The sequence below is a fragment of the Neomonachus schauinslandi genome, chromosome 6, assembly GCF_002201575.2.
Source record: "Neomonachus schauinslandi chromosome 6, ASM220157v2, whole genome shotgun sequence".
NCBI lineage: Eukaryota > Metazoa > Chordata > Mammalia > Carnivora > Phocidae > Neomonachus > Neomonachus schauinslandi.
Window position 1 is genome coordinate 126,354,413 of NC_058408.1, and position 27,741 is coordinate 126,382,153.

Consider the following 27,741-nt stretch of genomic DNA (forward strand, 5'->3'; position numbering starts at 1 on the left):
GGCTGAAAGAGCTCTTTTATATCAACAAGATGAATGCTATAAGAGAAAAATGGCAAAGGCCTTAGGTCCCTTTTCTACCCTAGATTGTTCAGGGAGAAGGTACCTGTGAGACCCTGGAATAACAGCTGGGTCTAAAGCCCTGGACCCTATTACACACATACACACACACATACACATACACACTACTTCATTTAATGGTACAGGTAACATGAACATAAGATACTTCCCAACCATGGAAAGGCATTTGGATTTTGATAGTTTAATGTTTTTGAAAATGTTGATTAACATATGCTGTACTTGGAGCTGGATGACAGACATGCTTATTTTAACAGGATTTTCATCCTAGAAATATTTTCAAAAAATACTCAATCTTAGGCCTCTTGCTGCAGGCAGGTTCCATGGGAATGCACAAAAAAGAGGCAGAAAAACAGTCCCCATGGGAGACTGTAGTTCCTTTAAAAAAGCAGGCTACTACTTCCTGTCAAGTTCATGAAGTGCCTTTCCCTTTGCTTAGTCATCCAGAGTGAAGTCAAAGGGCTCAAAGTCTTTCCGGAAGCGGCGAGCCAGCATCTCTTCCTCTTCCTTGCTGACCTGACAGTGCCTCCAGTCAGACTTGTCAGGAATATTAAGGATGGCTTCACTGGCCAGTACCTCCCTGCAGAAAAAAAGTGTGAACAGTATCAGCCTGAAGCCCCCTCTTCTCTCTATTCCTCTCCAGCTAAAGAGCCCCTCTCAGCATCCCCCAAAGAAGGTATGCAGATTCCTCTGATTTTATTCATACTATTTTCTCTTGCCCAGAAGGCCATCTCTGCCATTCTATCAAAATCATATTCAAGTTAAGTGACCAGCTCAGGTCCCACCTCTTTCCTAAACCTTCAAACCCTATTTATTTCTCTCTCTTGAACAAGCTGGAACATTACTGGTACTTATAAAAGCAGCACTGACACAGTACAAAGACTGGGCCCTGGTGTTAGATCAGAGGCTGGGGGCACCTGGGTGGCTCAGTTGGTTAAGCGTCCAACTCTTGGTTTTGGCTCAGGTCATACTCTCAGGGTTGTGCGATCAAACCCTGGTCAGGCTCCACACTCAGTGGGGAGTCTGCTCGAGATTCTCTCTCCCCCTCTCCCTTGCCCCTCCCCCGCCCATGCACGTGAGCGCGCTCTCTCTAAAATGAATAAAACCTTTTTAAAAAGGTAGATCGGAGGTTTAATTCCATTCCTAGTTCAACCACTTGCTGTCTCTGACTTGAATATTACTTCATCCCTGAGTCTTGATTTCCTCACCTATGAAATGCAGTAGGGTTTTGTGAGGTAGCAAGATAACACAATCCAAGCCCCAAACCAGCTATACACGTCTTGTCTTAAACTCTAGTTTTGTCATCCCCATTAGACCATGACTTTGCTGAGGGCATCATGCAGATCACGCCTAGTATCACACACCACTGACTCTTCTGCCTCTCCTAGAGGACTCAGGCCTGCACAGGCGCAACCGCACAGGCTCAATGTCAGCAGAACAACCTACCTTGGCTCTCAGGACTAAAGAATACATCCTGACACACACACACACATACAGGCTACCTTCTGTCACTGCTGTACATTTTTACTTATTTTTACACTCATTTTGATATATTAGAACTAACTCGGGGGTGCCTGGGGGGCCCAGTCGTTAAGCGTCTGCCTTTGGCTCAGGTCATGATCCCAGGGCCCTGGGATCGAGCCCCGCGTCAGGCTCTCTGCTCGGCGGGGAGCCTGCTTCTCCCTCTCCCTCTGCAGCTCCCCCTGCTTGTGCTCTCTGTCTCTCTGTCAAATGAATAAATAAAATCTTAAAAAAAAAAAAAAAGAACGAACTCTAGTTGGCACATCTGGGTGGCTCAGACAGTAGAGCATGTGACTCTTGATCTCAGGGTTGTGAGTTCGAGCCTCACATTGACGGTAGAGATTACTTAAAAAAATAAAATCTTTTTTTTTAAAGAAAGAACTCTATTTGTGTATCTATATGGTTCATTTTCCACTTTGAACTGCAATAAATACAAGAGTTGAAAACAAATCACTTGAGTTTTCTAAAAGTCACAGGATCTGAGCTCAAGTTCTAGCTCCCTGGTCAAGCCTTGAGCCTACTTCTTCATCTATAAAATGAAGACAGAACCATCTTTCTTGTACAGTGGGGAAAAAATATATTTTCAAGTACTTTGTTAACTATAAAATGTTATGTAATTGTATATTAGTATTTTGAAAAAGTCAACATTGAAAATACAAAGGATTATCATGAGCACAAAATCATTCAGAGAACCTCACCTGTGGGCTTATATGCCTGTGTCTATCTGCAATTATGTGCCTACATCATCAGTGTCCACATCTACATCTGTGGCTAAGGCAACAACAAAAAGATAATGTGAGATGTTTGAAGTCCCTAATCACACCTATTCTCTTAACTTATCAATCATCTTTTTGAAAATGTAGACAACCACATTTCCTGGACTTATATTCAATGGTAGCAATCTCTTGGAGGTTTCCCAAATTAGTCCAAGAAGGGTGCAAAGTTGACTCAAAGTTTAGTTCTAACCAGGAAAAAAAAAAACAACTGCAAATCAGATACCAGCATTAGATAAGCTGTTCTGCACCTCTTCTACTGCCCTCCCTCCATACTCTATTTCCTCTTGCCAGCAACTTCCTATCTTCAGTCTGCCTATGATGACACTCCCTATATGGTTTTACAATCATGTTCTGTCTAATATAAGGAGCATAAATGAAGGCTCATCTAGGCCTTAGGACACTACACAACAATGAGGTTAAAAACCTCATGTTTTAGAGTTGAACATACCTGGGTTTGAATCTACTGTGTGTGCTCATGGACAAGCTACTTAACCCCTCTAGAGCCATGCCATCCACTTTAGGAGCCACTAGCCAGATCTAGATATTTAAATTTTAATCCTAATTAAAATTAAAAATTTAGTTCCTCAGTCATATTAGCTATATTTCAAGTGCTGAGGAGCCACATGTGGCTCGTGATTACTCTATAGGACAGTGCAGATTTATAGAACATTTCCAACATCATGGCAAGTTCTACTGGGCACAGCTCTGGAGCCTTAATTTCCACTTTGGTAAACTGGGATGACAGTACCTATCTTACAGAGTTGGGAAGATTAAATGAAGCGATGCATGTAAAGCTCTTGGCACAGTGCCTGGCACAGAGCATATGCTCAATTAATGGTAGCACTTTATTCCTTTGGGCTAGAAGGCCCACACTCTAATATTTGCTCTCTAAATCTATCTCTCAGGCTCAATGTCAACCTTTTCTTGAAGCCTTTCACAAAGTAGAAATAAGCTCTCCCTCTTCTGAATTTTTTTTTTCTTTTTAAAGATTTTATTTATTTGACAAAGAGAGACACAGCGAGAGAGGGAACACAAGCAGGGGGAGTGGGAGAGAGAGAAGCAGGCTTCCTGCTGAGCAGGGAGCCCGATGCGGGGCTCGATCTGAAGACCCCGGGAAGATGACCTGAGCCAAAAGCAGACACTTAATGACTGAGCCACCCAGGCACCCCCCCCCTTTTGTGAATTTCTAAAGTCCACTATTCCTCAAAACTTTCTTATGGTGCTTTTCACATTCTGCATTACATTACTGTCACATATGCAAATATCTGACTTGCCCTAAGACTATAGGTTCCTTGGGGCAAAGACTTTCCTACTTGGCTTTTTATTCAATTGTCTATGCAGCCCACTGATCTGTTCATAGTAGGCCTAGTGAAAACACATTTAAAATAAGAAAAATATACAAACCTTCCAAACTGTAAAGGAAAATTCTTTTTAATTCTATGGAAAAGCTTCTCTCCTGTGTCAAGTTCAACATAAAAATATGCTGCTCCTGGCTGTGCAATCTAAAGTAAACAGAGTTGTATGAGGACATATCATAATGCTTTAAAAATCTAAAACCTAGCTCATCTCTTATATAAACCTTTATTTTGCAAAGAATTCAGTCTAGAAGCACAAGAAAAAGAATGTGAGCAGTACAGATCCCAAGCCACTGAATGGAACACAGTTTAAAAAGCCAAACTACCAGATATTACAAAGATCCTCCCAGTGGCACCCGTCCTTCGAAGTTCCTGCCTTAGGAAATTTCGCATTTTTTGCTCTTCCAGGAATGCACTGAGGCATTGCTGTAATGCCACCCTCATCATCTCCAAGATCCAATCAGTACCCCACGCTCTAGGTCCAAACTGTCCAGCTGCCTATTTAACATTTTGGGGATGCCTTGATATTACCTCAGGCTCAACATGTCAGAAACCACGTTTTACTTCTCATCCTTTACTTTACATCCTTCCCCTCCTGTTTCACCTGCTTGACGTCAGCGTGCTCTGGGATTTCCAACAGCTCAATCTGCTGCTGCTCTGCCTGGGTAATGAAGGCATCTTTAATGTCATCTGTACTGCAGCAGCTGAGTGGCACAGGAATGACCTGGGGGGGGGGGGGGGAGAGGCAGACAGATAGAAGGAACTCTTTGTACAGGTCCCTGAGAGGTCATGCCTCCCGCACAGTCCCTGAGAAGTAGCAAATCCATCACAGGGGTGGAGACATACCCCTCAGCAAGGATTCTCCTCAGGCCAGCCAGGCTTGTGTCAGCCTGTCTGTAAGGACTTAAACTTACGAGATAGCTTGCCACATGTGGGAGCCAATGCCTGATGCAGGAAAGGCTAGAGAGAGATCTCTCTGTCATCAAGCCCTTGCTGGCTCCTATGTAATATATGTGGCAGAGTCAGGCCCATTTGAAAATTTAACAAATGTGCCAGAAAGAAAACCACCACAACTACAAACCAATTATCCATAAACAATCCCCAAATTTCTGAGCTGAGAGCTCCATCAAGGCTCTGGGACTATTTCTCACCTCTAAGACTTCACTCATGCTGGTGAAATAATACCCACTCACATAAATACCCACTCTCTTCCACCCCTACCTAACAAGGGCCCAATCTTTCTTGAAACCTTCCTCAATGTACCTGTTTCTTTTCTAAACAAGGCACTTACTATCTGTGCTGGCCCATTCACACTGACCATGCACTTCCCTGTGAAATCTCTGGGATTTATCATCAGAGAATCTTTAACCTTTTAAATGAACATTAGTCAAACATTAATATGAAAATTTGTATTAACTATTTTAAATACTAAAATTTTAAATATTTAATTTTAGATTGGACTTATATATTGAACTCTTAATTGATGTTATTTAAATACCTGTCAATATCCAGGTCCCACCGGGTCCTTCCAAGTTCCTGGGTGGAGGCCACCTACCTGTAGCTGAAGGTGATGGCTCTTATAATTTCTCTCAAATAGAACACACCGTTTCCCCCGACTCCTAAAGAACCGCCTCAGTGTTGCCTTATACTTCTCCACCTCTTCTACCACCTCTGCTGAAAGCTCCACCACTGACTGGTAGTGGCCAATGGGTAGGACGAGGACATGGTCATCAGATAAGCCTCCTTTGGCCAGGGCAAGGTAGCACTATGGAGGAAGCACACAGAATCAAGACATCAATGCCATATGTATGATTCTTCAGGGAGAAAAGCCTATACAAAGAGTGACCATGAGGGTGTGGACAAAGTGCTCGAGAGGCTATGAACAGAAATTCTCCTACTTTAAAAAACCTGATTTTAGAGGTTATAACAAGAACCTGATAGAAGAATAAAATTAGACGCAACAAATCTCTATCCAACTATCAAATGAACTGGGAGCAAATGAATGGCACACCATCAGGCTTTTGGCTTTGAATACACCAAAGCTGAAGGAGACAGGAACAGTAGTTGGTTTTTCCCTCCCGGGATCCAAACTTGAAAGAGATTTTTCAGTTGTTATTGCCTTCAGCCACAGAAAGATAACACTTGATTTCAAAATGACCACTTTCCCTATGATAACATCAAATCCCACACGCCCCCCCCCTAAGTATACCCTCTGGACTCACAAAAAAGGCAAAGATGTCATGATTAGCATCCAGTGTCCCTACAGCCTTAAGCTGCTGCCTAACCTATACAAAATGAAAGCAAATAGATAACCTAATGGGATGGAAGGAAGAAGGAGAAACCTCAAACTCAGACACATCCAAAGAAGTAGAAAACTATGGCTCCCAACAGTGGATATCAGCAGCTAAGCAGCAACTAAAAATATTTCTGTCAAAACCAAAACATGCAAGACTGCTCTACACTCAGATATTCTTTGAAGGGAAAACACTATGAGTAGAGAAATGGCCAGTGACTATCACCATAGGCAAATGAAGATACTCAGCTTTAGAAAAAGCAATCCAACATTTCCTTTTAGTGTCATGAGTTCAATGTTAAGACTGAAGGAATGAGTCATTTATCATTAACACTGAGACAATCCAACAGAATGACAGAAGAGGTATCTGAAACAATCTAAAGCATGATCATCCTTGATTTACTTGGCATAGAGGACAGAACACATCTACAAACTTAATCTTCCAGATGACAAGTCATCAAAGCCTCATAAGCACTAAAATATTTTCCTAGTTTCAACAATAACTATTTTGGATTGTATGTTTTTTTTTTTTTTTAAGATTTTATTTATTTGAGAGAAAGAGAATGAGAGAGAGAGAACAAGAGTGGGGAGGGTCAGAGGGAGAAGCAGACTCCCTGCCGAGCAGGGAGCCCGATGCGGGACTCGATCCTGGGACTCCAGGATCATGACCTGAGCCAAAGGCAGTCGCTTAACCAACTGAGCCACCCAGGCGCCCCTGGATTTTATGTTTTAAAAGATTACTCTTGAAGCCTGAGTCTTCTAACCTTTTCTTCATGTCAAAGGGTCACTGCCATAAACATCAGTTTTTATATTGTAATGTCCAGTAAAGCTATTGAAGGTTTCTAGTCCAGACTAAAGAGCACCCCCTCACCCCCAGTGCAGTACCTCCCAGTACTTGTGAACAGTTTCACACTTGCCCAGTCTCCTCCTTCCTTTCAACTTCTCATCTTTTGTTCTATACTTGAATTATCTCTAAAAATGTATAAATAACACCTGAATGAATGTTTCTCCCATAAGTAAAATGCATGAATTTTGCAACAATTATTTTGGACTCTTAGCAGCCTTTCCCTCCTTTTACCAGTTTGTGGCCATGGGCCATTAACATAGTTCCATGTATATCCCTGGAGGAAGGCATGGCAAAGACAGAGAAAGTCAAGACAAAAAAAAGTAGTGAGAGGAGATCAAGAGGAATGGTTGCAGGGAGGGGATTCTAAACCCTCTGCCAGATGCCCAAAGGTCCCAGAGATTCCTAAGAGGTTTCTACCAGACAAAGAACAACAGCTAAGTGTAGACTTGAATACTAGGTAGTCTAAAAATTTCACGTGCCCTCCTACTTGGGGTGCTGGGCTGGGCTACAAACAAGACCAGAGACATTTTTTGCCCGTGTGGTTCAGGCCTAGATGAGAAGGAAACAGGTTTCTTTGATTATCCCCTAGTCTCATACCCTGGGCTAGATAACCCTGGGCAATTAAAAGGTGAATGGAAAGGAAAGGTCATTTCTCCCTGAGGCCTAGAGCAGCCCTGAGCTAAGTCACCTGTTCCAAATCTGTCTTCCCCTGTGTGCCATTTTGAACTATTGAAGCTTCCCCAACAGAAGGTAATCCAAAGCCTGCCTACCATACAAGCTGTGTGGGAGAGAAGAATAGCATAAACTAATCCAAAGAAGAAAACAAAGTCCAAGAGAGAATCCAAAAAGGGCATTCCTGTAAAACCAAAAACTTTTCAAGTTTGCTCTTCTTCCTACTGAAGAGTTCATCCATAGACTCCATGGCCTAATTAGGTCCCAGGCCTTGACCCAATAGTGCTCCCCCTAGAGACAGGAGTGTGCCAATAATCAAGACATAAAATTTAAATGTAGAAGACTGGGACTCTTCAGTCTGAAACTATAAAGATAGAGAGGAATGTGACTTAAAAAGGGTACAAAGATGAAACTGAGACTCTGGTCAGTCTATAGGAGGCCACAATAAAGGGTCTTCAGATTGTGAGGATAAGCTGAGGAAATGCTCACCCTCAGAAACCAAAATTAGAATAAATCAATGAAAAAAAGATGAAAGTGTCTATTTGCAGAAGCACTACACACTGAGAAACGGTCTATAAAATATTTCCATCAAAAGCCATGGGAAACAGCCAATTCTAGTCACAGGTGACTAGGGTGCAACTGTAATCCTGAAAATTAAGCTTTCTTCATTCTAAGTGAATGAAAAAGAAGGATAATGGTCTATATAGATGCCAGGAAAATGAGGGTCAAAGACCAGTATTATTCAATACCTAAACAAGTCCCGCCCAAGGAAAAATATCTGGAGAAGTCTGAAATGGGACAACTTTACTGTGAGACACATAATTCATCAGTTTTCCACAGCCTGAATAAAATCATCCTCAGGATCATCCAGTTCTTTGATTCAGTGCTTACCAGGCAACCCTTTAATTATTATCTTGGGTTCCCAGTTACCCACACTAAGAATGTAGATATGGGTACTCCTGTCTTGGGATGCTATATTCTCTATTACTAGGCAAAACTGAGAATTAATCACTTTAGTCTTTTATATAATTACTTAGTATGAATCTATTCCCAGGGTTAAATAATTATAGATAAAAATTAATAAACTCAGGTTTCTAAATCTGAAGATAGAAAAAAAGAATATCAACAGTTTTCACCCAAAATGAGCATATAGGCAACAGAGGACTCCCTTTTTAGGACAAAGAAAATCCTTTTTTAAATACTGAGTAATTAATGAAAGCAACTCATCACCTCTAATTTGTATGGACCAAAAAAGGTCAAAAAGTGTATGAAGGCATCACCCTAGGAGATACAACTATTTGTCAGAGAGGGAGGAAGGGAGGGGGCACTGTGGCACAACAAAACCACAGGAGAATTAAAATAATTAAAAACACAGACAATAACAAATGTGGGAAATGTCGAAAAACAGGAACCCTCATACATTGCTGGTGGGGATGTAAGATGATATAGCCATTTTGGAAAATAGTTTGGCAGTTTTTTAAAAAATTAAATATAAATTTACCAGCAATTCCATTCCTAGGTATCTATCCAAAAGAAATGAGAACATATGTCCACGCAAAGACATGCATGCAAAGGTTCGTAGCAGCATTATTCCTAATAGCCATAAAGTGGAAACAACCCAAAAGCCCATCAACTGATAAATATACAGAATATATAAAAAGGACAATAAAAAGGAATGTAGGACTGATACATGCTACAACATGAATGAGCCTCAAGAATATTATGCTGAATAAAAAAAGCCATACACAAAGACCACAGATTGTATGACTCCATTTATGTGAAATGTGCAGAAAAGGCAAACCTATGGAGACAGAAAGTAGACTAGTGGTTGCCTGGGGCTGAGGATGGGAATGGGGATTTACCGTAAATGGGCACCAGTGAAGGACATATTCTAAAACTGTGCTATGTGATGGTTGCACAACTTGGTAAGCTGACTACAAGCCGGTGAATTGTACACTTTATTAAAGTGGGTAGATTTTATGAAATGTAAATTATGACTTTATTAAATCAATGAAAGACAAACAAATAAGGGTGTCCTTCTCTGTAAAAGGTCCACGGAAGTAACTCACATGTGTGCCGATGTTGACAACCAGATGCTTTTCCACTTCAGGGCTGGCAAGGCAAAACCAGCAGGGTCCTGGAGGCTGAGCTTTAGATGGAAGAAAGCAGATGTTACTATGGTCCAAGCACTCCAGCATATATATAATCACCCTATAGAACTCAGCTTTATCTGATCTTCATACATCGAAAAGACTGGTATACAGCACTGCCACAAAGGGCTGGCCCTGCTGTGCTTCCACTGTGTCCCCCCACTCCCCATCACCACTATCAATGAAACGGACCACTATGAGAAAAGCTCTGAATTTGCAACCAATTCACAGGTGGATATCCACAAGGGGATGACCACATACTGACTAAAGTAGCATCGAACTGGCAATGAGCTGCAATGGAAGAACACTGAACTGGATGTCAAGAGTCCCAATTCTAGCCCCAGCTTTGCCACGAGCCAGCCAGAGGACTCTGGGTAATAAGTTTACCCCACCAAGGTCCACTTCTTCAACTTTGAAACATAGCACAAAGGGGTGGAGAAAGTGGATTTCAATGAAATAACCTTACAATCCTTTTTACCAGTTTGATTATTCTATGATTTTATGAACCTCATTGGTTTTGTAGGCTCTTTACTTCATATGTTTTACAGACCTGAGGGAAGGAAAGGAGCTTTCTCCATAGTTCTTTCAGGAATAGCCTCAGATACCCTCAAAATCAGGCCATATCAGTATTATTTTATTTTTGGTCTTAATGACCCATTGTACAGTTTTCCTTTTCCAGAAGAGGCTCCCTTAGCAATGCCATGTCCCACACAAGACCTGCTCACACAGAAGACCTCAGGAACCAAGGTACTTACGAGGTTTGCGATGCTGCTTTGGGTGAGGAGAAGACTTGCTATCTCTGCCTGTAGATGAACGCTTCCTTCCCTGCTTTTCATTTAAATCAAAGAAAAATTGACAGGCTGCTTCTTCCTGGAATGGTCAAAGGCAGAAGAGAAAATGTAATTAAACTAATCTTTAGACAAGGAGCCAACCATTCGCATACAAGGGAACATTCCTGCCACGTCACATCTATTTTTCCTTCCAGTCCTTTCTACCTACTCTAGATAAGAAAAATATCCTGATGCCTGGACTCTCAGTCATACTTCTCAACACTTAACCAAATCCATCTTCTTGTAAAAGCAAGTTAAAATGCAAGTTATAGGGGCATCTGGGTGGCTCAACTGGTTAAGTGGCTGCCTTCAGCTCAGGTCATGATCCCAGAGTCCTGGGATTGAGCCCTGCGTTGGGCTCCCTGCTCAGTGGAGAGCCTGCTTCTCCCTCTCCCTCTGACTGCCGCTCTGCCTACTTGTGCTTTCTCTCTCTCTGTCAAATAAATAAAAATCTTTTAAAAAATAAATAAATAAAATAAAATAAAATAAAATGCAAGTTATAGAGCAATCCTTGCCTAAAACAGAACAGTATGAACCCACCCAAACACCTTCTCCTATCTCTCTCAGTAGGGCCTCAGTGTAGTCCTACAATTTCACAGGTCAAACAAGTCTAACTGAACTTTAATTAAAAAGATGAGGAGGTTGTTCAAGAAGAAAAAAAAGTCTGAGAAAGCAAACCATGCATACTAGTAAGGGAACTTGACATTCCTTGTTTTAATGAGGGAAAAATTAGTTTCAGAAAAGTCTGCTATTAAGCAATGTCTTCAAAGTGAGTCCTTTTGCTAGCACTCATTATAAAATCACAAATTACATTGCTACCAAGCAGTTGGATCCTTGCCTGAAAAGTTAAAAATAGGGGTGCCTAGGTGGCTCAGTCAGTTAAACATCTTCTTGATTTAGGCTCGGATCATGATCTCAGGGTCCTGGGATTGAGCCCCACCAGGCTCTGAGTTCAGTGGGAAGTCAGCTTGATATTCCCTCTCTCCCTCTCCTTTTGCCCCTCCCCCTGCTTATTCTCTCTCAATCTGTCTCTCTAAAATAAATAAATAAATATTTTTTAAAAGGTTAAAAATAAAGACTCAACTTTAGACAAAGAAAGATTTAACATGTGTAACTCCAACACATGAACCAAGTTTAGACAAAGAAAGACTTAAAATAAGAAACTGTTAACCTCGGGACACCTGGGTGGCTCAGTCGTTAAGCGTCTGCCTTCAGCTCAGGTCATGATCCCAGGGTCCTGGGATCAAGCCCCACATCAGGCTCCCTGCTCCATGGGAAGCCTGCTTCTCCCTCTCCCACTCCCCCTGCTTGTGTTCCTGCTCTCACTCCCTGTCAAATAAATAAAAATTAAAAAAAAAAAAAAAAGAAACTGTTAACCTCAAACTACAATAAAAAACACTGAGCTTACCTGAAATCTGCTAAGGCTTTCTAAACACCATGATGATTTCCCAAGGGAAAAAAAAAGATTTAGATTCTAGGGATTAAACTGGTCTTATGAGCGAAACTATAACCAGGAAAAGTATACGTGTAATGGGCAATCCAGCCCAGAAAAATGCCACCTCTCAAACAGCACACACCTCAGGGGCAGGAATTTGCTTTCCCATGGATGCTTCCTTCCCAGATTTCCTATAAGGGTTTTCAGTAACATCTGGAGGCTGTTTTACCAGTTCCACTGCATCCATTAGTTTCATGGGAACAATACTGAATGCATAAAGATACTGTGGAAAAAAAACAAACAAACATAACATTAGGGGAAATCCTGTTTATCCAAATGTAATTTTATTCACAGAAGCTTCAGAAACTGAGTAAAAGAACAGCAACTGGCCTGTTTATGGCTCAGAGAATACACAGTAAATCAAATATTAATTTAGTGATCTCTGTAGGGGTTAAGCAAGGGCTGATCAAGTCACGAACAAAGAATCAAAGCCCTAACTTACAAAAATCAGCTCTTACACAAAACAACTGTCACTACAAGGCCCGGGGGAGACTTGTTCCAAAACCTTTAAAGACAAACTGCTTATACCTCTAGTCCTTTATCTTTGTGTACTTTGTCAACAGAATTGTGGTACTGCCGTTCTTTTTTTCTGATGAAAACTAAATTGGACACCATAATGTTTCCCGCTGATATTATACAATTTCTGCTGCATATGCTGATGAGTCTTCTTAGGGACTAGTAGCAAAGAAGTAAATATTCATACAGATATCTAGACTCTCACACCAATGGCACAGATATTGAAAACTTTAGATGAGATATGAATAGATATTTAACCTCAGTACACTGGGCTTAAAAGCTTAAATATAACGGAAAAAACAAAATATGTATTTGCTTATCTTTTCTATGCACGTTTATGACATGTTACAGGATAATCTTCACATAATTCATCTGCCTACCCTTCCTTTGCCTGACTGTTCTAACCGTAGCTGTCTCAATTCACAACATCCTGCTTTTGGCCCTGGAGAATCAGAAATGCTCAAAGGGAAATGAGACAACATACTTTTCTGGTATATTCTTTCATTTACCTGTACTGTTTTCCAGTACAAAGATAGATTCCAGGTATCACTAAGATTTTCCAAAGCCAAGGAGGGTTATGTAAATCCTATAAAGGCTATTATTTCTGCTAAATGAAGGTGCTAAAAGAAGCAAAGCAGGAGTAGCATCTGAGGGCAAACTCATGAATACCTACAAAGACAACCACATGGATATGGGAAGAAAGGAATATTATTCCTTTGAAATTCTTCCTTGGTTCCACTGGGCCTATTTTCCCAAACCCTTCTTTAAAATCTCCTACAAAGGACTCAAGGAAACCTGACCTTTCATTACTGTATCTTCACAAAGGAGTCACTGAAGTGCTAGGAGAGAAACATTTATCAGGCAGACAATGAATATTAACCTACGACCAAATACTCAAATCTTTACCTTTTTCTTTTCTGGATTTCCAACATTCGCCAGAGCTATGAACCTGGTGGCATGCTGTGCATTTTCCTGTAGAACGACGTGGTTTCTAGAATACATTTAACAGACAACAAGTCACCAAAAAACTTCAATTTTGATTTACAATTATGAAATATGTAGACTCCGTGGAACCATGAGAGAGCACAGATCCTAAGTCCATCACCACCAGTAACATAATCTCAGATGTCACCTGAAAATCCAGTAGGATAATCATCCCTACTTCACAGGAAAAAATGAGATCACATATCTGAAAAGCACAAAACTCCAACATTTGGTTTTAGAAGAGTTGTAAAATTGGCAAAATGATAATAATTGCTGAAGTTGGGTGATGGGTACAGGAGGGTTCACTGTACTATTCTTTTCTCGTGAATAATAAAAAGCTGTAAGAGGGGATATAATAGGGCGGCTTAGTCAGTTAAGTATTGGACTCTTGATTTTGGCTCAGGTCATGATCGCTGGGCATGGAGCCTGCTTAAGATTCTCTCCCTCCCTTTGCCCCCGGGGACCCTGAACATTCTTTCTTCTCAAAAAAAATAAATAAATAAAGCTATAATAATGAAAATCAAATAGAAGTTTTAAGAGGAAAAAGTATGCTTCAAATAGTAATTTATAGCATGATTTCATTTTTCTAGGAAAAATATAAAAATACATGTGTGTATATTTTACAGAAAAAAAACAGAACTGAATACACCAAAACACTTTTTTGAGTTTTTGTTTTACAAGTATTCTACATTGAGCAACTATTATTTATAATTAAAAGAAAGAAGTTATGGCATTATGTACATTTTTTATTTTTAGTGAGTTGACTATTAATACAGATACCAACCCTTAGAGCTCTTTCCTTTCCTCATGCTACAGAAATTTCCCCGAGTCTGTCACAAAATATAATTTTATGTCAAAAAAATCTAGCATAATACCACTGTATATAAACAAATACACAAATTTTTAAATTCACATTACTGAAAGGAAATAAGCCAAAATACAGTTTGTTGGGGAGGCTGGGTGGCTCAATTGTTAAGCGTCTGCCTTTGGCTCAGGTCATGATCCCAGAGTCCTGGGATTAAGCCCCACGTCGGGCTCCCTGCTCAGCGGGGAGCCTGCTTCTCCCTCTCCTACTCGCCCTGCTTGTGTTCCCTCTCTCGCTGTCTCCCTCTCTCTCAAAATAAATAAATAAAATCTTAAAAAAAAAAAAAGTTTGTCTGCTATAACCTGTTTCTTTAAAGAGAGGAAATACAGCCATAGTTGGTAAATGGGACTGATGTCAGTATAAGGTGAAAGTCATGCTCTTTCACATGCAACTTTTAAAATGATTGAAACTAGTTTACTCATAATTAAATAGAAGCTTTAACAGTACACGAAGACATTAAGGAAAAACAGCTGAATGTCCTGCAAAGTGCCTTTCTTTAGTGCAAGTGGTGACTAGCACAGTGGCTTCTAAAACTGCTAATACTTCCCACTGTTAGGCTACCCAGGTGTGATGGGCAAAATAATAGCTCCCCAAAGATGTCCATGTCCTAATCCCCATAACCTGTGAATTTTAGCTTTTACAGCAAAGGTGATTAAGGTGACAGATGGAATTAATCAGTTGCTAATCAACTGACCTTAAGATAAGGGAGATGATCCTGATTACCTGGGCAGACCCGACATAACCTGGCCAACACTTTGATTTTAGCCCAGTGAGACCCAGGTCAAACTTCTGACCTACAGAACTGTGAGATAATAAATGGGATTGTTTTAAGCTACAAAGTTTGTGGTAATTTGTACAGTAGCAATAGAAAACCAATACTATAGGGAAACCGCAAGTGCCCAAAAAAGCCATGGAGATGTTTCCCTCATTTATTTTAAAATAAAGATGACTGATGAAGGATGCTACCCCCAAATGGTGGGTTGTTTTTTTTTTTTTTAAGATGTACTTATTTATTTATTCGAGACAGCGAGCAAGCACAAGAGCACATGAGTGCGGGGAGGGGCAGAGGGAGAGAATCTCAAGCAGACTCCCCGCTGAGCACAGAGCCTGAGTGGGGCTGGATCCCACAACCCATGAGATCATGACCTGAGCCGAAATCACGAATCAGACACTTAACCAACTAAGCCACCCCCAGGTGCCCTTGAATGGTGTTTTTAATGATAATAAACTGCTCCTCAAAAGAAGCAAAACACTTACAATAATACAATATAGGAAAGCAAAGCATGGACTGACTGTAATTCTAGGTTCAAATGTTAGTGGAAATTTACCTATATTAGTATTTTTATTATGCTGGTTATGGGTTTTTGTTACAGCTCTGGTTGAAAAGTTGCAGAGGTTTTTGTTTTTTTTTTTAACAGTTTTATTAAGATCTAATTCAAATACTATACAATTCACCCATCTAAAGTACACAATTCAATACTTTTTAGCATATTCACAGAGCTGTGCAACCATACCACAATCTAATTTTAGAACATTTTTATCACCCGAGAAAGAAACCTTGTACCTATTAGCAGTCACTCCCCATTTCCCCTCCAAATAGCCCCATACATATCTCTATGTATGTGCCTATTCTGGACATTTTATGTAAATTTTTTTTTTTTACGACTTTATTATTTGGCAGAGAGAGACACAGCGAGAGAGGGAACACAAGCAGGGGGAGTAGGAGAGGGAGAAGCAGGCTTCCCACGGAGCAGGGAGCCTGATGCAGGGCTCGATTCCAGGACCCTGGGACCATGACCCGAGCCAAAGGCAGATGCTTAACGATTAAGCCACCCAGCCTCCCCAACAAACTGTATTTTGGCTTATTTCCTTTCAGTAATGTGAATTTAAAACAAGTATTTGTTTTAAATTGAGCCACCCAGGCACCCTTCCATTCCTTTTTCTTGAATAACATTCCAAAGTATGGATATATCACTTTTTCTTTACCCATTCATCAGATGATGGATACTTGGGTTGTTTCCACTTTTTGTCTATTATGAATAATGCTGTTATGATCATTTGTGTACAAATTTTTGAATGGGTCAATGTCTTTACTTCACTTGGAACAAGTGTGGAATTGCTGGGTCAGACAGTAACTCTATATTTAACCCTTTGAGGAACTGTCAACAGTTTGGCAAAGCATCTGCACCATCTTACATTGCCACCAGCAATGTAAGGGTTCTAATTCCTCCACATCCTTGCCAACACTTATTATTTGCCTTTTCGATTGCAGCCATCTTAGTGGGTGTCAAGCAGTATCTCATTGGATTACCCTAATCGCTAATGGCATGAGCATCTTTTCATGTGCCTACTGTCCACTGGTAATATGTTCTTCAGAGAAATGGGTATTCAGATCCTTAAAAGCTGGCTAGGTTAAAAAAAAAAAGTTGGGACAGGTTTTGAGAGTTTTGTTCCCATAACCTCTGTTTTTAGTGCATGGTTTTAGAGAACAATAGGCTTTTCTAGAATGCATACATGAAGATACAACAGAAAAAGCTGTATTATTTATGATTATATCTTAGGCTTTGGGATTATGGAGGAAGGATAGGTTAGTTGGGTTTTTTTTTTGCTCGCCTATATTTTTTGACCTTTCAAAAACACTTTTTGTAAAAAAAAAAAAAAGGAAAGGTTTTTATAGATTATTTTAGAAATTATCCATGCTCTTTACCAATAAAGATAATTCAGAGTTAACTTAATTCTATCACTTATAAAACACTGGTTTTGTCTCGGCAAGACGTGCTTTATTTATTTATTTATTTAAAAGATTTTATTTATTTTTCAACAGAGAGAGAGAGACAGTGAGAGAGGGAACACAAGCAGGGGGAGGGGGAGAGGGAAAAGCAGGCCTCCCGCGGAGCAGGCAGCCCGATGCGGGGCTCGATCCCAGGACCCTGGGATCATGACCTGAGCCGAAGGCAGACGCTTAACGACTGAGCCACCCAGGCGCCCCATCGGCAAGACGTGCTTTAAAAACTCCACCCTCGGGCGCCTGGGTGGCTCAGTTGGTTAAGCAACTGCCTTCGGCTCAGGTCATGATCCTGGAGTCCCAGGATCGAGTCCCGCATCGGGCTCCCTGCTCAGCAGGGAATCTGCTTCTCCCTCTGACCCTGCCCCCTCTCATGCTCTCTCTATCTCATTCTCTCTCTCAAATAAATAAATAAAATCTTTAAAAAAAAAAAAAAAAAAAACAACTCCACCCTCAAACTCAAACTAAGAAAAATGGGGGAAAAAATCTGATACAAGTTCTTGAGTCTCAAGTTGAAATACTTCTGAAGTGATTAGGCTGAGACATGAGTTTTCAACACTATACAAGGAATACTGATTTGACCTGACCAAAATAGGACCATACTGTGTTACATGAAGCTGTGAGGATTAAGCAATATTGTTACTTCAGATCTGCACACCTTTAAGGGGCTGTATAGAGTCCAATCCCTTGTATTTCAAATTAGGAAACAAACTGAGAAGAGTTGAATAATTTGAGAGCCACTCACTTCAGTGCCTGAGTAACCAAAAGGAATTAAGATGTTACATGGCTAAGATGAACAAGAGAAGGTCACGCAGAAGATACATGCCAAATTCTTTAAAAAGCCAAAATAATGCAATGCCACTCACCGATAGGGAAGCCTCTCATAATAGGTCTTTTCCAAAGCAGCAAAATGGTATCTTGGTTTCAAGTCTGTGGCTAGACTAGAGACCAAAGCGGAGCCACATTTTTTGGTATCCACTTCTCCCTGGTAAACAGAAATTCAGTCATCATAACAGACCTAAAAGTTATCAAGAAAAGCAGGCAAGTAACAAGACACTTTAAAATGACTTTGAAATTTCTATGTCAATACAAATGTAGGCAGTAGGATTTGGATAGTGAATTGCATACTTGTGGCAATTAGAGAAATCTCAAACACGTAAGAGGAACTGGGCTATTATGAATGCAGAGACAGGAACAACTGCTGGAAGCTGGGGGTTAGAAGGTAAGGAAAGCCCTCCATACTAATACCCAAAATAGGATTTATTACGATCTTTTTAAGAAACTGATCTCTCTCTCTGGAGCCCACAGACTATGCTTCTATAATATGCTTTGTTGTGCACCTTTCCAACAATGCAGACATAGTCAATGCAAAAAATAAAAATTAAAAGCTAGCTTTCAGGGCCCCTGGGATCCACAGATTATTTGGAATGGAATATTCAAGGACTTCATGACATAAGCATGCAATCCTTTATTTTGCTTCAGTCAAGAAAGGTGTGGTTTGTGGAAGGACACAACTATGCCCTTGTTAAAGTCTGTAACATAAAGTTTGTCAAAAATATTAGGCTTATTCCCACACATCCCTAGCTTTCATTAACAACAAATTATGCAATCTCTCATCCATAATATTATTTATGAACTTAAGAGAAGGTATTAGCTGGAAATAAAGACATTACCAAAATTAGTTTTCCACTAAGTAAAGCAAGAATTTCTTCCTTATGTGCTCTGCTTGCTTCCTTCAGATTTCTGCTGACGCGCAGGGAATCAGCCTCGAGGTTAGTTGTAGTACCTTAAGAGACTGGTAAACTATATTGTTTTCTCCCCTATAAAGATCTTACGTAGTAAACTTTATAAACTTTAATCAAAATCCTTTTGTTAGCACCCCCAAAATGAAGAGTCCTCATTTTTCTCATCTTTCTTTCTCCCTTCCACTGGCAACTTAAGACCTCCTTCTCTGCACCTTCCCTAGCTTCGCCTTATCTTCTCACTGCAACCAGCACTACCCTTTGAATTCTAGGTGAAGAATAGCCATGGATTTATAGAAGCGGAAGAGAGCACTGTCCCTTCTCCTTTCAACATCCCCCCCTGACAGTGCCTGTATCTTATTGGCCTTTTTGGTCACAGACACATTGTGCTGAAGTTGGCAGAAGACCCTTTTCTGGATCATTACTGATTAACTCTGCCATCTATTAATTGATATTTGTCTCTAAATGCACTCTTATGTTTCCCTTCACTGAAACTCAGCTGATGCCTTCTGCTCTCACATACAACCTTTCAAGATCTTCCTTAGGCTTATTTCCACCAATGTGATAGCTGTCACTCACCAGCCTTGTATATATCCTCTTCTAGATTGCTTAAAAAAATATTAAGATCAAATGCAGTGGTGAGCTCCAAGACATCCCAACATTAAAGCTTTCACATTTGAAAAATACCAAGTTTTCAACATCTCATTTCCCATCTTTAAATCACTATCTCTTATCCCATAATAATCCCATTAAAAAAATATTTTGAAAGCCAAATGCTACAATGTGGAACGGAAGGTAAGAGAAATACAACTGCAGAGCTGCCACTAGCTGTAAATCTTTTCACTAAAAATTAGTGAACCCTCAAAACATATTAAGAGGAAGCCTGAAAGAAGGCACTTGAAGCAGAGAATATAATTTAAAGAATCATTCATTTATAATTGAGATTTCAGCAATCTCGTCTGTGAATTGTGCTTTCCTAAGATCAACCAGTTTCAAAGTTTTTGCTTTGGTCAGTTGATAGAGTTTTAAGTATCCTGAAATAATTTACAAAAAAATTTCTACTGAAAGGTACTAAGAGCTGAAATACTCAATATAAAGAACAATATAAAAAACAAAAAGGGGTGCCTGGGTGGCTCAGTCGGTCTGCCTTCAGCTCAGGTCATGATTCCAGCAGCTAGGATGGAGCCCCACATCGGGTTCCCCGCTCAACGTGGAGTCTGCTTCTCCCTCTGCCCCTCCCTCTGCTCATGCTCTCTCTCTCACTCTGTGCACTCTCTCTCTCTCAAATAAAAATCTTTTAAAAAAAGGAGCAAAAAGCCCAAATTAAGCCAGTGCAATTTGCTTATAAAAATTCCAACTGAACAAGCACTACTCACAGAAGAATTCCCAAAGTTTCCCACATATTTGGGCCATGGGGATGTGAGCAAGATATCAACACCCTTAAACTGGGATGTTGAACACAGCATTGTCCTCACAGAAGACACATCCTTGGGACTAAAACTGTAACCTGGGACCGGCTCATTTAAGGACTCTGTCCCACTGAGGTACACAATCTGCAGCCCCGAGCTTCCAGTGAAGATGCCTTTACGACCTGGGTTCAAAGAAAAACGGACAAGTTTTAGTCAAAACTGCAGAATGAAATATTATTATGGTGATGAATCTCTCTCCCCATGCCATGAGCCCCCTACCTCCCTGCCATTCAGCAGGTCTGAAGGAGCACAGACTCTTCTAGAGCTCCTCTTCTGGCTGCAGGGTCTCAGTGGTGGATGGCTACAACCATGTTCCCCATCAGGGAGAGCAGCCCTTCTGTGGAGGCTGCTGGAGCCCACGGGCTAGTCTGTTTACCTGAGGTGCCTTACGAATGAAAAAAGTGGGGAAGCACTGATTAAGAAAAAGCCTTCCTGCCTTCTAGAAGAGACTCTACATGGATTAAAAGAACCCAGACACCTGGACCCAGGGAGAGGCAGTGAGAAAAATAAGCAGCAGTTCTGAGGAAAAGTACAGTCTAGAATGCATATGCTCTTCACGCAGGCAGCAGCTTCCGATGGAAGGAAAACATGTAGAAACAGCAACTGGGAAAAACTAGAGACTCTACTCTCTTTTAACTTTATTCCTGGCTCGGGCCCTTAACCCCACTTCTTCCTGTTGCCTTCAAGACTTTGCTCCATCGACTTTCACCTTCCTTTCACCTACTGAATCTCTTCTTCTCAGCTGGCTCTTTCCCCTCAGAGAAGAATAGAGTACTAAACATACTAAGAGACATACTAATTAATAAAGGACCATGCCAATTAACACACATATGAACTGATAAAGGAACACACATACCGAAAAAGAAACCTAAGAAAGGAGCACACACACTAACTGAAAATGAAACTTCCAGGGCGCCTGGGTGGCTCAGTCGGTTGAGCGGCTGCCTTTGGCTCAGGTCATGATCCCGGAGTCCTAGGATTGAGCCCCGCATCGGGCTCCCCGCTCAGCGAGGAGCCTGCTTCTCCCTCTGACTCTCTCCCCTTTCATGCTGTTTCCCACTCTCTCTCAAATAAATAAATAAATATCTTTAAAAAAAAGAAAGAAACTTCCTTCTCTTCTGTTTCCAATTTCTCAAAAGAGCAGTCCATGCTCTCTAAGTGCTTTACCTCTTAGTTCCTGAGACCACTGCACTCTGGTTTCCCACTCCCACCATTCTCTTACCCTGTAACTGCCAATGGTCTCTCCTGGTCTCCAAAACCAGTCTCTCTTCATTTAGAGTCTACAAACTTGGTATCTTTACCTCTCCCAACACTGCTCTAACCACTTTCAGCTCTCTTTGCCTACCACCTAGATGAAGATATATGCCCCCACCAGAGTGGTGCTTTCCTTGTCATTCTATTTCCTCTGAAACAATTTGATCCTACTCAGCTTTGTTTTTCATCTTTATGGGACCAACTCCCCAAAGCCTACTCTTCCACATTGACATTGCTTATATACTCTATAGAAAGATCACTTCCAACTATATGTTGGATGTTCTGCCAACACTTCACTATCACATGTTCACTATCAAATTCATTATTTGCTCCTCCTACTGGGCCTCAAAAAATATCTTTCACAGAAATAACCCAAATACCTCCATGCTCTTTCCACTCCTGGCACTAAATTCATATGCAAAATGGCTACCATAAATATCTATAGCAGCGATCTTAATCCAAATCTAATAACTACTATAAGAACTGCCACAAGTCAGGCCTATGTTAAGATCTACAACAAAAGGATTTCAAAACGTATATCTCACCACAGTGGTTAAAAACAACAAACAAAAATCTGTCCCTCAATTTTTTGCCTAAAGGAGCCCCAGGTGATTGAAGCAAGGGGAGAGAAGATTGCTTACATAAGGGCCAAAGCCAGCTGCAGAGAATAAAGGCCAAGATGGACGATGATGGGGAAGGATGGGGAGGACACAGACAGCAAAGGAATTACAGAAGCTTTCCAGAGAAGTAAGAGACCAAGAAAGAGGAAATGTGAAGAGCAGTGGAGTCATTTTAGACAAAAATAAGTCGAATGATCCAAGAAGCCATAGACTGACAGCAGGTGAAGGGAAAACAAAAACAAAATCTGAGTGTTTTTTAAAATGGCCAGACATTAAAAAGAACCACTAAAAGAGATTCAGGGGACTAAAGAGGGAACAATTTTAACCTGAAATTAAAAAGTGGACCGGGAACCTAAGAAAAGACAAAGGGAGTGAGAAAGGTGAGGATCAACACTAAATACTTCAATTTCCAAAAGCTTAGTGAGATACAGAGCGATAGCTAGTTAGGAATCTAACAAACAAGCTGTATGTATCTAGCAGTGTTACACGGTGAGACCACATACATGGGAATTTTTTTCAACATAATTTATACGTTAAGTATGCCCTATACCATAGTCAAATAGTTGATTCCTCTGGTTGGCTGCAGGAGTATTTATTGGGTTGTGAGAGTACAAGGAGAGTAGGGAAGGGTGGGAGACTACAAAGGAAAAAAATGCCAGAGTCTCAAGGGTATAGACACAGACTTTGGGAAAGAAACCCACTCTCTCAGCAGTAATGGCAGAAGAATCCAGCCACAAATTTCCCAGGAGACTAATTCCTGGGACACTTTATTATGCTGATTACAAACACACAAAATTTCAACTTACCCAGATAAGTAATGTTTTCAGCTAACTCACACCCATCAACATCTTGGAAGTATTTTACTGTTTCCTGGTTATTAGCACCCAGCACATATGTCTGAATAGGAGCTAGTGAGAAAAACAGACATGACACCATACAGTTACCAGATCTGCTTTGGAATTTGAGAAATATTTCCCCATAGGAAAAATAATCATAGCAAAAGCAATGAATCTGCAATCCTATTTGTGGAATGTGCTCACCACTTAGGATATCCTACCCAACCTGTGGCCTATTTAATAGTATCAGTGGTTGATGAAGTGACATCTTAAAGAGGATGGTTAATGTATAATAAGGAAAACATAGACCCTAAAGAGCTTCATAAAAAAAACATTCAAACTGGAAAAAGGAAAGGACGCATGTGGTTGAATTTCTTCAATTCCTGCCTACTTAGAAGAGAATTATTTTTCTTCTTTTTTTTTAAGATTTATTTATTTGAAAGAGAGAGTGTGTGCGCATGAGTACGAGTGAGGGAAAGGGCAGAGGGAGAGAGAGAATCCTCAAGCAGATTCCCCATTGAGCACAGAGCCCAAAGCAGGGCTCGGTCCCACAACCCTGAGATCGTGACCTGAGTCAAAATCAAGAGTTAGATGCTCAACTGACTGAGCCACCCAGGCACCCCAAGAATTCTTTTTCTAAACCAAATCCAACCGAATTCAAAATGTGATCATTTAGATGTATAGGCATCCTTCCCAGCTCAATGAGGAGCTCAAAGGGAAATTCTTAAATAACTAATATGTGTGAAAAACAACCCAGCAAGAATTATATAACCTTGAAACCTTGTTAGAAATCATTTGTTAAATAAAAATAATTTCTATACCTTTCTTGATGCCAGTTTTATACTCCTCCCATTCAGCATCTGGAGTGGAGCCAAAGAAATTTCCTACACACAACAGCAGCTAAAATGAGTTTTTTAAACAGATATATGAGATTTTTTATCAAATTGTACATAATTGACAGTAACATAATTCAGCTAGTTATCCCACTTAATGGCCTCAAAGTAGGTTTTTTTCCTTAATCAATCTGCAGACTCTCAAAACATAATTCTTCAGCAGCAATTGCAGTAGTTGATCTGATTCTAATTACTAAATTTTGGCTCACTGGCCATCAAATTCAAGTTGGGATGGGGAAGAGGGCGTCAGGGAAAAATGGAGAAATCTACTTCCAAGAATCTCTCTCGAAATACAAAACATTAAATATTAGATACCCTGAGAGATACAGGACACAAAAAACACACTTCCTGCCTGTTGTCTTTACTCCATCTTTAACCCAATGAACAGATTGTCCCCATACCTAGAATACTCTTTTGTTCGCTAGGGATTTAGAGTCTAGTTGGCAGCCCTACATAACATTTACATAAGGCTCTTCAGTTTGTGAAGCATTTGTACATGTTATCTGACTTAATCCATACCAAACATCCATGAAATACATCTGCGGTTCCCAAACCCGGGGGTTAGAATCACCTGGGGAGGTTTTGCTCCTCTGTTTTCAGTTTTGTGCATGGTAAGAAAGTAACTAGATTCAAATTCAAAAAGTATAAAAAGGTAAAGAGGTCTCCCTTTCCCTACCATTCCACGGCTACTAAGTTCCTACGCTCACAAAAGGAACTCAGTCTCACAAAAAACGAGAGTGTGTGTTCCATCAAGAAAGGAATAAAGGAGTCCAAACTTTATTTTAGTGTGTTTGACTATAACAGTAAAATTAGATTCAGTAACAGGAAATGTCTTACATCAAAGTTTCCACTTTTCTTCTGAATTGCTCGAACTCTGTTGAATAAAACATCAAACTTTCCTTCAACATCTCCACAAGCCAAGCTGCAAACAAGAGATACATGTTAAGGCAATTCAGGAAACATGAATGGGCCTGCCGGGTTTAGTACATAGTGTCTTCCTGGATCGGGTAGATATGTGACCCAGTCTCTCTGAGGTTACTGGAGAGGTTCAGTGCATGTGAAGTATTACTGACCACGGGGCAGCTCCACCTAAAAGTCACCAAAACCTTCAACTCACCGCATCTACAAGTCAGCTTATCATTTCCTCCAAAATCGAACCAGCTTCTTCTCCTCGCTTCCCAAGCTTTGTGGATGGCTGTATTGCCAAGTTGGTCACCAAGAGTCAAAAATCCCCTATCCGGTCATCAAGTCTCATCAATCCCCTTTTCCAAACATCTTTCACATTCATCCCACCCTTTTCCTTTCCACTGCCACTATCAATCATCCATCCAACAACCATGTACCAGACACCTACAATACGCTAAGGCAATATGCCCCGTACTAGGCTAAGAACCTGCTAGGAGTACAAAGAGGAAAAAGACTCAGTTCAAACCTCAAAAAGTTGACAACCAGGGAAGGGGAGATACCCTGATAAAAATGTACATGAAAAAGGCTACAATAGGAGATATGTGTAAAGTGTTAAGGAGCAGAGAGGTAGAAAGTGGCAGGAGCTGAGGTTTGTAAGACAGACTGGCCCTAAGTTGTGAAGTAACTTGTTCTATCAACTCACTTCTGAGTTTTTATAATTCTAACTTCCACGGTTTTTCTATTTCTCATACCACTTCTTAACGTCTTTGAACTCATCTTAAAATATTATAGTTCTTATTGTTTTGTCAGTATGTCTTTCTGGTGTGTCCGTATCACTGAACATTTTCAAGCTGGGTAGTGAGCTGTTTTAAAAAGTTCCTTTTAGCAACAGTGAAATATGGTCTGCAGGAACAAGTAACTATAAGCAAAAATACCAGCAAAAAGGGCAATATTGAAGATAGGAAGGAGAGAAACGGATGAAAAATTTAGAATTCTGAACACTTGAACACAGTTTGAACTGGGGAAGTAGGGTGGGAAATGAGGGAGGAGGGAAGAACGGAGGACACTCCGAGGCAGAGCCACTAAGAGACCTGTGATATGGCAGAGGCAGAATCGGAGAGAGATCTAATGAATCAGGTACTGGATACAACGTAGGGAGTACGCTTACATTTATTTCCTCTAATGCCTACTCTTCTTCCTAACCATCCTATATAAAGCCAACAATTTAATGTTCTTTCCTCAAAAACATAAGAGAACTCCACTGCCTCCAGAGCCACGGCCTTCTACAAGTCTTTGGGCCCTCTCCCCAGGGCTTTCTCCAAGTTTCCATAACAGAAACCTCCCCTACTGTCAGTCTGGTCACTCTCTGCGTCTGCCATTCCCTAAGGTAGTTACCTCTCCTAACAGCCCCACCCTAGCCACTCTGAATCTAAATTTTTCCCATCCTTGAAGGCCCAGCACATCTTTAAAGCCTTCTTGACTGGCTCAGAAAATCACTCTCTTCTCAAACTTCAGAAACCCATACAGCATCTCAGAGCAAGCGCTGTAATAAACTACCAGTTGTTTTTTATTTACCTCCAAGCACCACCTCCTCTAGGAAGTCCTCCAGTCCCTATCAGTCACCAATTCCAGGTGTTCCCACAGGATCCTGACTTCCTCTATCATAGCAGTTGTCACATGGATTTATAATTGTTTCTTGAAGAGCCATCATCCAGTTTGTACATCACAGGACACCTCAAAGTTTGTCATCTCCCCAACCAGGCCCTTTTCCAGTGTTTCCTATCCCACTGAAGGGCAGAAATTTTGGACCCCACAGTGCCAACTCCTTTTCACAGCCCAACCACCTCCAAGCCCTGTTAATTTCATCTCCTTAATAAGCCTTGAATCCCTGCACTTTGCTCTGCCATCACTCTACCTAATCCTAGCTGCCCTCTTCTTTGACTCTAATTTGTTCACATTGCAGCCAGAATCGCTTTCCAAAACAAAAATCTGATCCTGCGAAGGAGTTCTTAAACATTTCAATGACTTTAGAATAAAGACAAAAATATTAACCAAGCCTCAATCCTCCCTCTCCTGATTCCTCACAATAAGCCATATACCCCTCTTATAACTGCTTCCAGAACCGTGAAGCTTTTCTTCCTGATATTTATCACCACCATAATTTTATATTAATCTGGATTCTTTGATTAATATCTACTCAACACTCTAAGCTCCATCAAGGCAGGAACTCCAACTGTGCAACGTCTAGCACAGTGCCTGGCACACTGCAACTGTTCAATAAGTATTTGTTCAATGGGTGGATGGACGGACGGACGGACGGAGTCTCTTCACTCCAGCGCCGCCTCCTCCCAAAAAAAAGTGCGCCTGCGCAGGAGCCCTATCTAGCTCGTCTGTTCACAACTGACCAGAGCCCACCAATGGGGCCCACGCCTAGGAATTTTCGTCGATAAATAAATGGGGTGTGGGGAGAAGTGAAGGGGAAATGTGTCAGAGTCCAGGACGGCCTAAGATGGAGGAGGCCTGACGCTGGGAGCTTCCGCCTCTTCCAGCGTGTGTCTCCGAGAATCCCCTCTCGGAAGCGAAAGGAGACCGCCTCCGGCCGAGCAAAGACGTGATCGGAGCTCACCAGCCGCCACCACGCTCCCACCCCCGCCTTTTCCTCCTCCCTTCCAGGCACGAGAAAGCCCCCGGCCAGCACATAGGCGCGCGCGCACACACAGACACACGCGCGCGCGCGCTTCTGAGCTACGGTCACTCACAGACGCAGCGGTTTCTCAGCCATTTGTTCCGACAGCCTGGACTGACTGGGACGACCACCAAAAATTGGAACCCTGAACCCACACTCCTCTGAAAAACG

At 41.1% G+C, this 27,741-nt stretch overlaps 1 protein-coding gene and 1 non-coding gene across 8 annotated transcripts; both read right to left on the reverse strand.

The window, feature by feature from the left end:
• Positions 1-190: 190 nt before the first annotated feature.
• On the reverse strand, positions 191-27,741 carry CWF19L1 (CWF19 like cell cycle control factor 1). Of its 7 annotated transcripts, none has more exons than XM_021699831.2 (15): positions 27,644-27,721; positions 25,096-25,211; positions 24,816-24,900; positions 23,907-23,985; positions 23,056-23,157; positions 20,283-20,497; positions 18,031-18,149; positions 13,437-13,521; positions 12,097-12,237; positions 10,445-10,559; positions 9,609-9,688; positions 5,283-5,492; positions 4,332-4,451; positions 3,777-3,874; positions 246-655 (listed from the first exon to the last, which is right to left on the reverse strand). In XM_021699831.2, the coding sequence occupies exons 2-15, from the start codon at positions 25,098-25,100 to the stop codon at positions 511-513; spliced, it is 1,599 nt and encodes a 532-aa protein (XP_021555506.1). In that variant the 5' UTR covers positions 25,101-25,211; positions 27,644-27,721; the 3' UTR covers positions 246-510. The 7 variants fall into 7 exon arrangements, with proteins under 7 accessions (XP_021555504.1, XP_021555506.1, XP_021555508.1 ...); XM_021699833.2 differs by having other exon boundaries at positions 25,096-25,173; positions 27,644-27,718; XM_021699829.2 differs by lacking the exon at positions 25,096-25,211 and having other exon boundaries at positions 191-655; positions 27,644-27,741.
• Positions 4,655-4,802, reverse strand: LOC123325235. Its single transcript, XR_006540334.1, has one exon. It is a non-coding gene; the product is annotated as a small nucleolar RNA SNORA12 (small nucleolar RNA).

Excerpts from the sequence above, each read along its gene's own strand:
- CWF19L1 (XM_021699829.2), bottom strand. The coding sequence starts at position 27,666 with ATGGCTGAGAAACCGCTGCGTCT. Across the intron at positions 10,560-12,096 it reads AGCAAATTCCTGCCCCTGAG|GAAGAAGCAGCCTGTCAATT; the intron begins GTGTGTGCTGTT and ends TGACCATTCCAG. Across the intron at positions 656-3,776 it reads TTTCCTTTACAGTTTGGAAG|GGAGGTACTGGCCAGTGAAG; the intron begins GTTTGTATATTT and ends TTTTTTCTGCAG.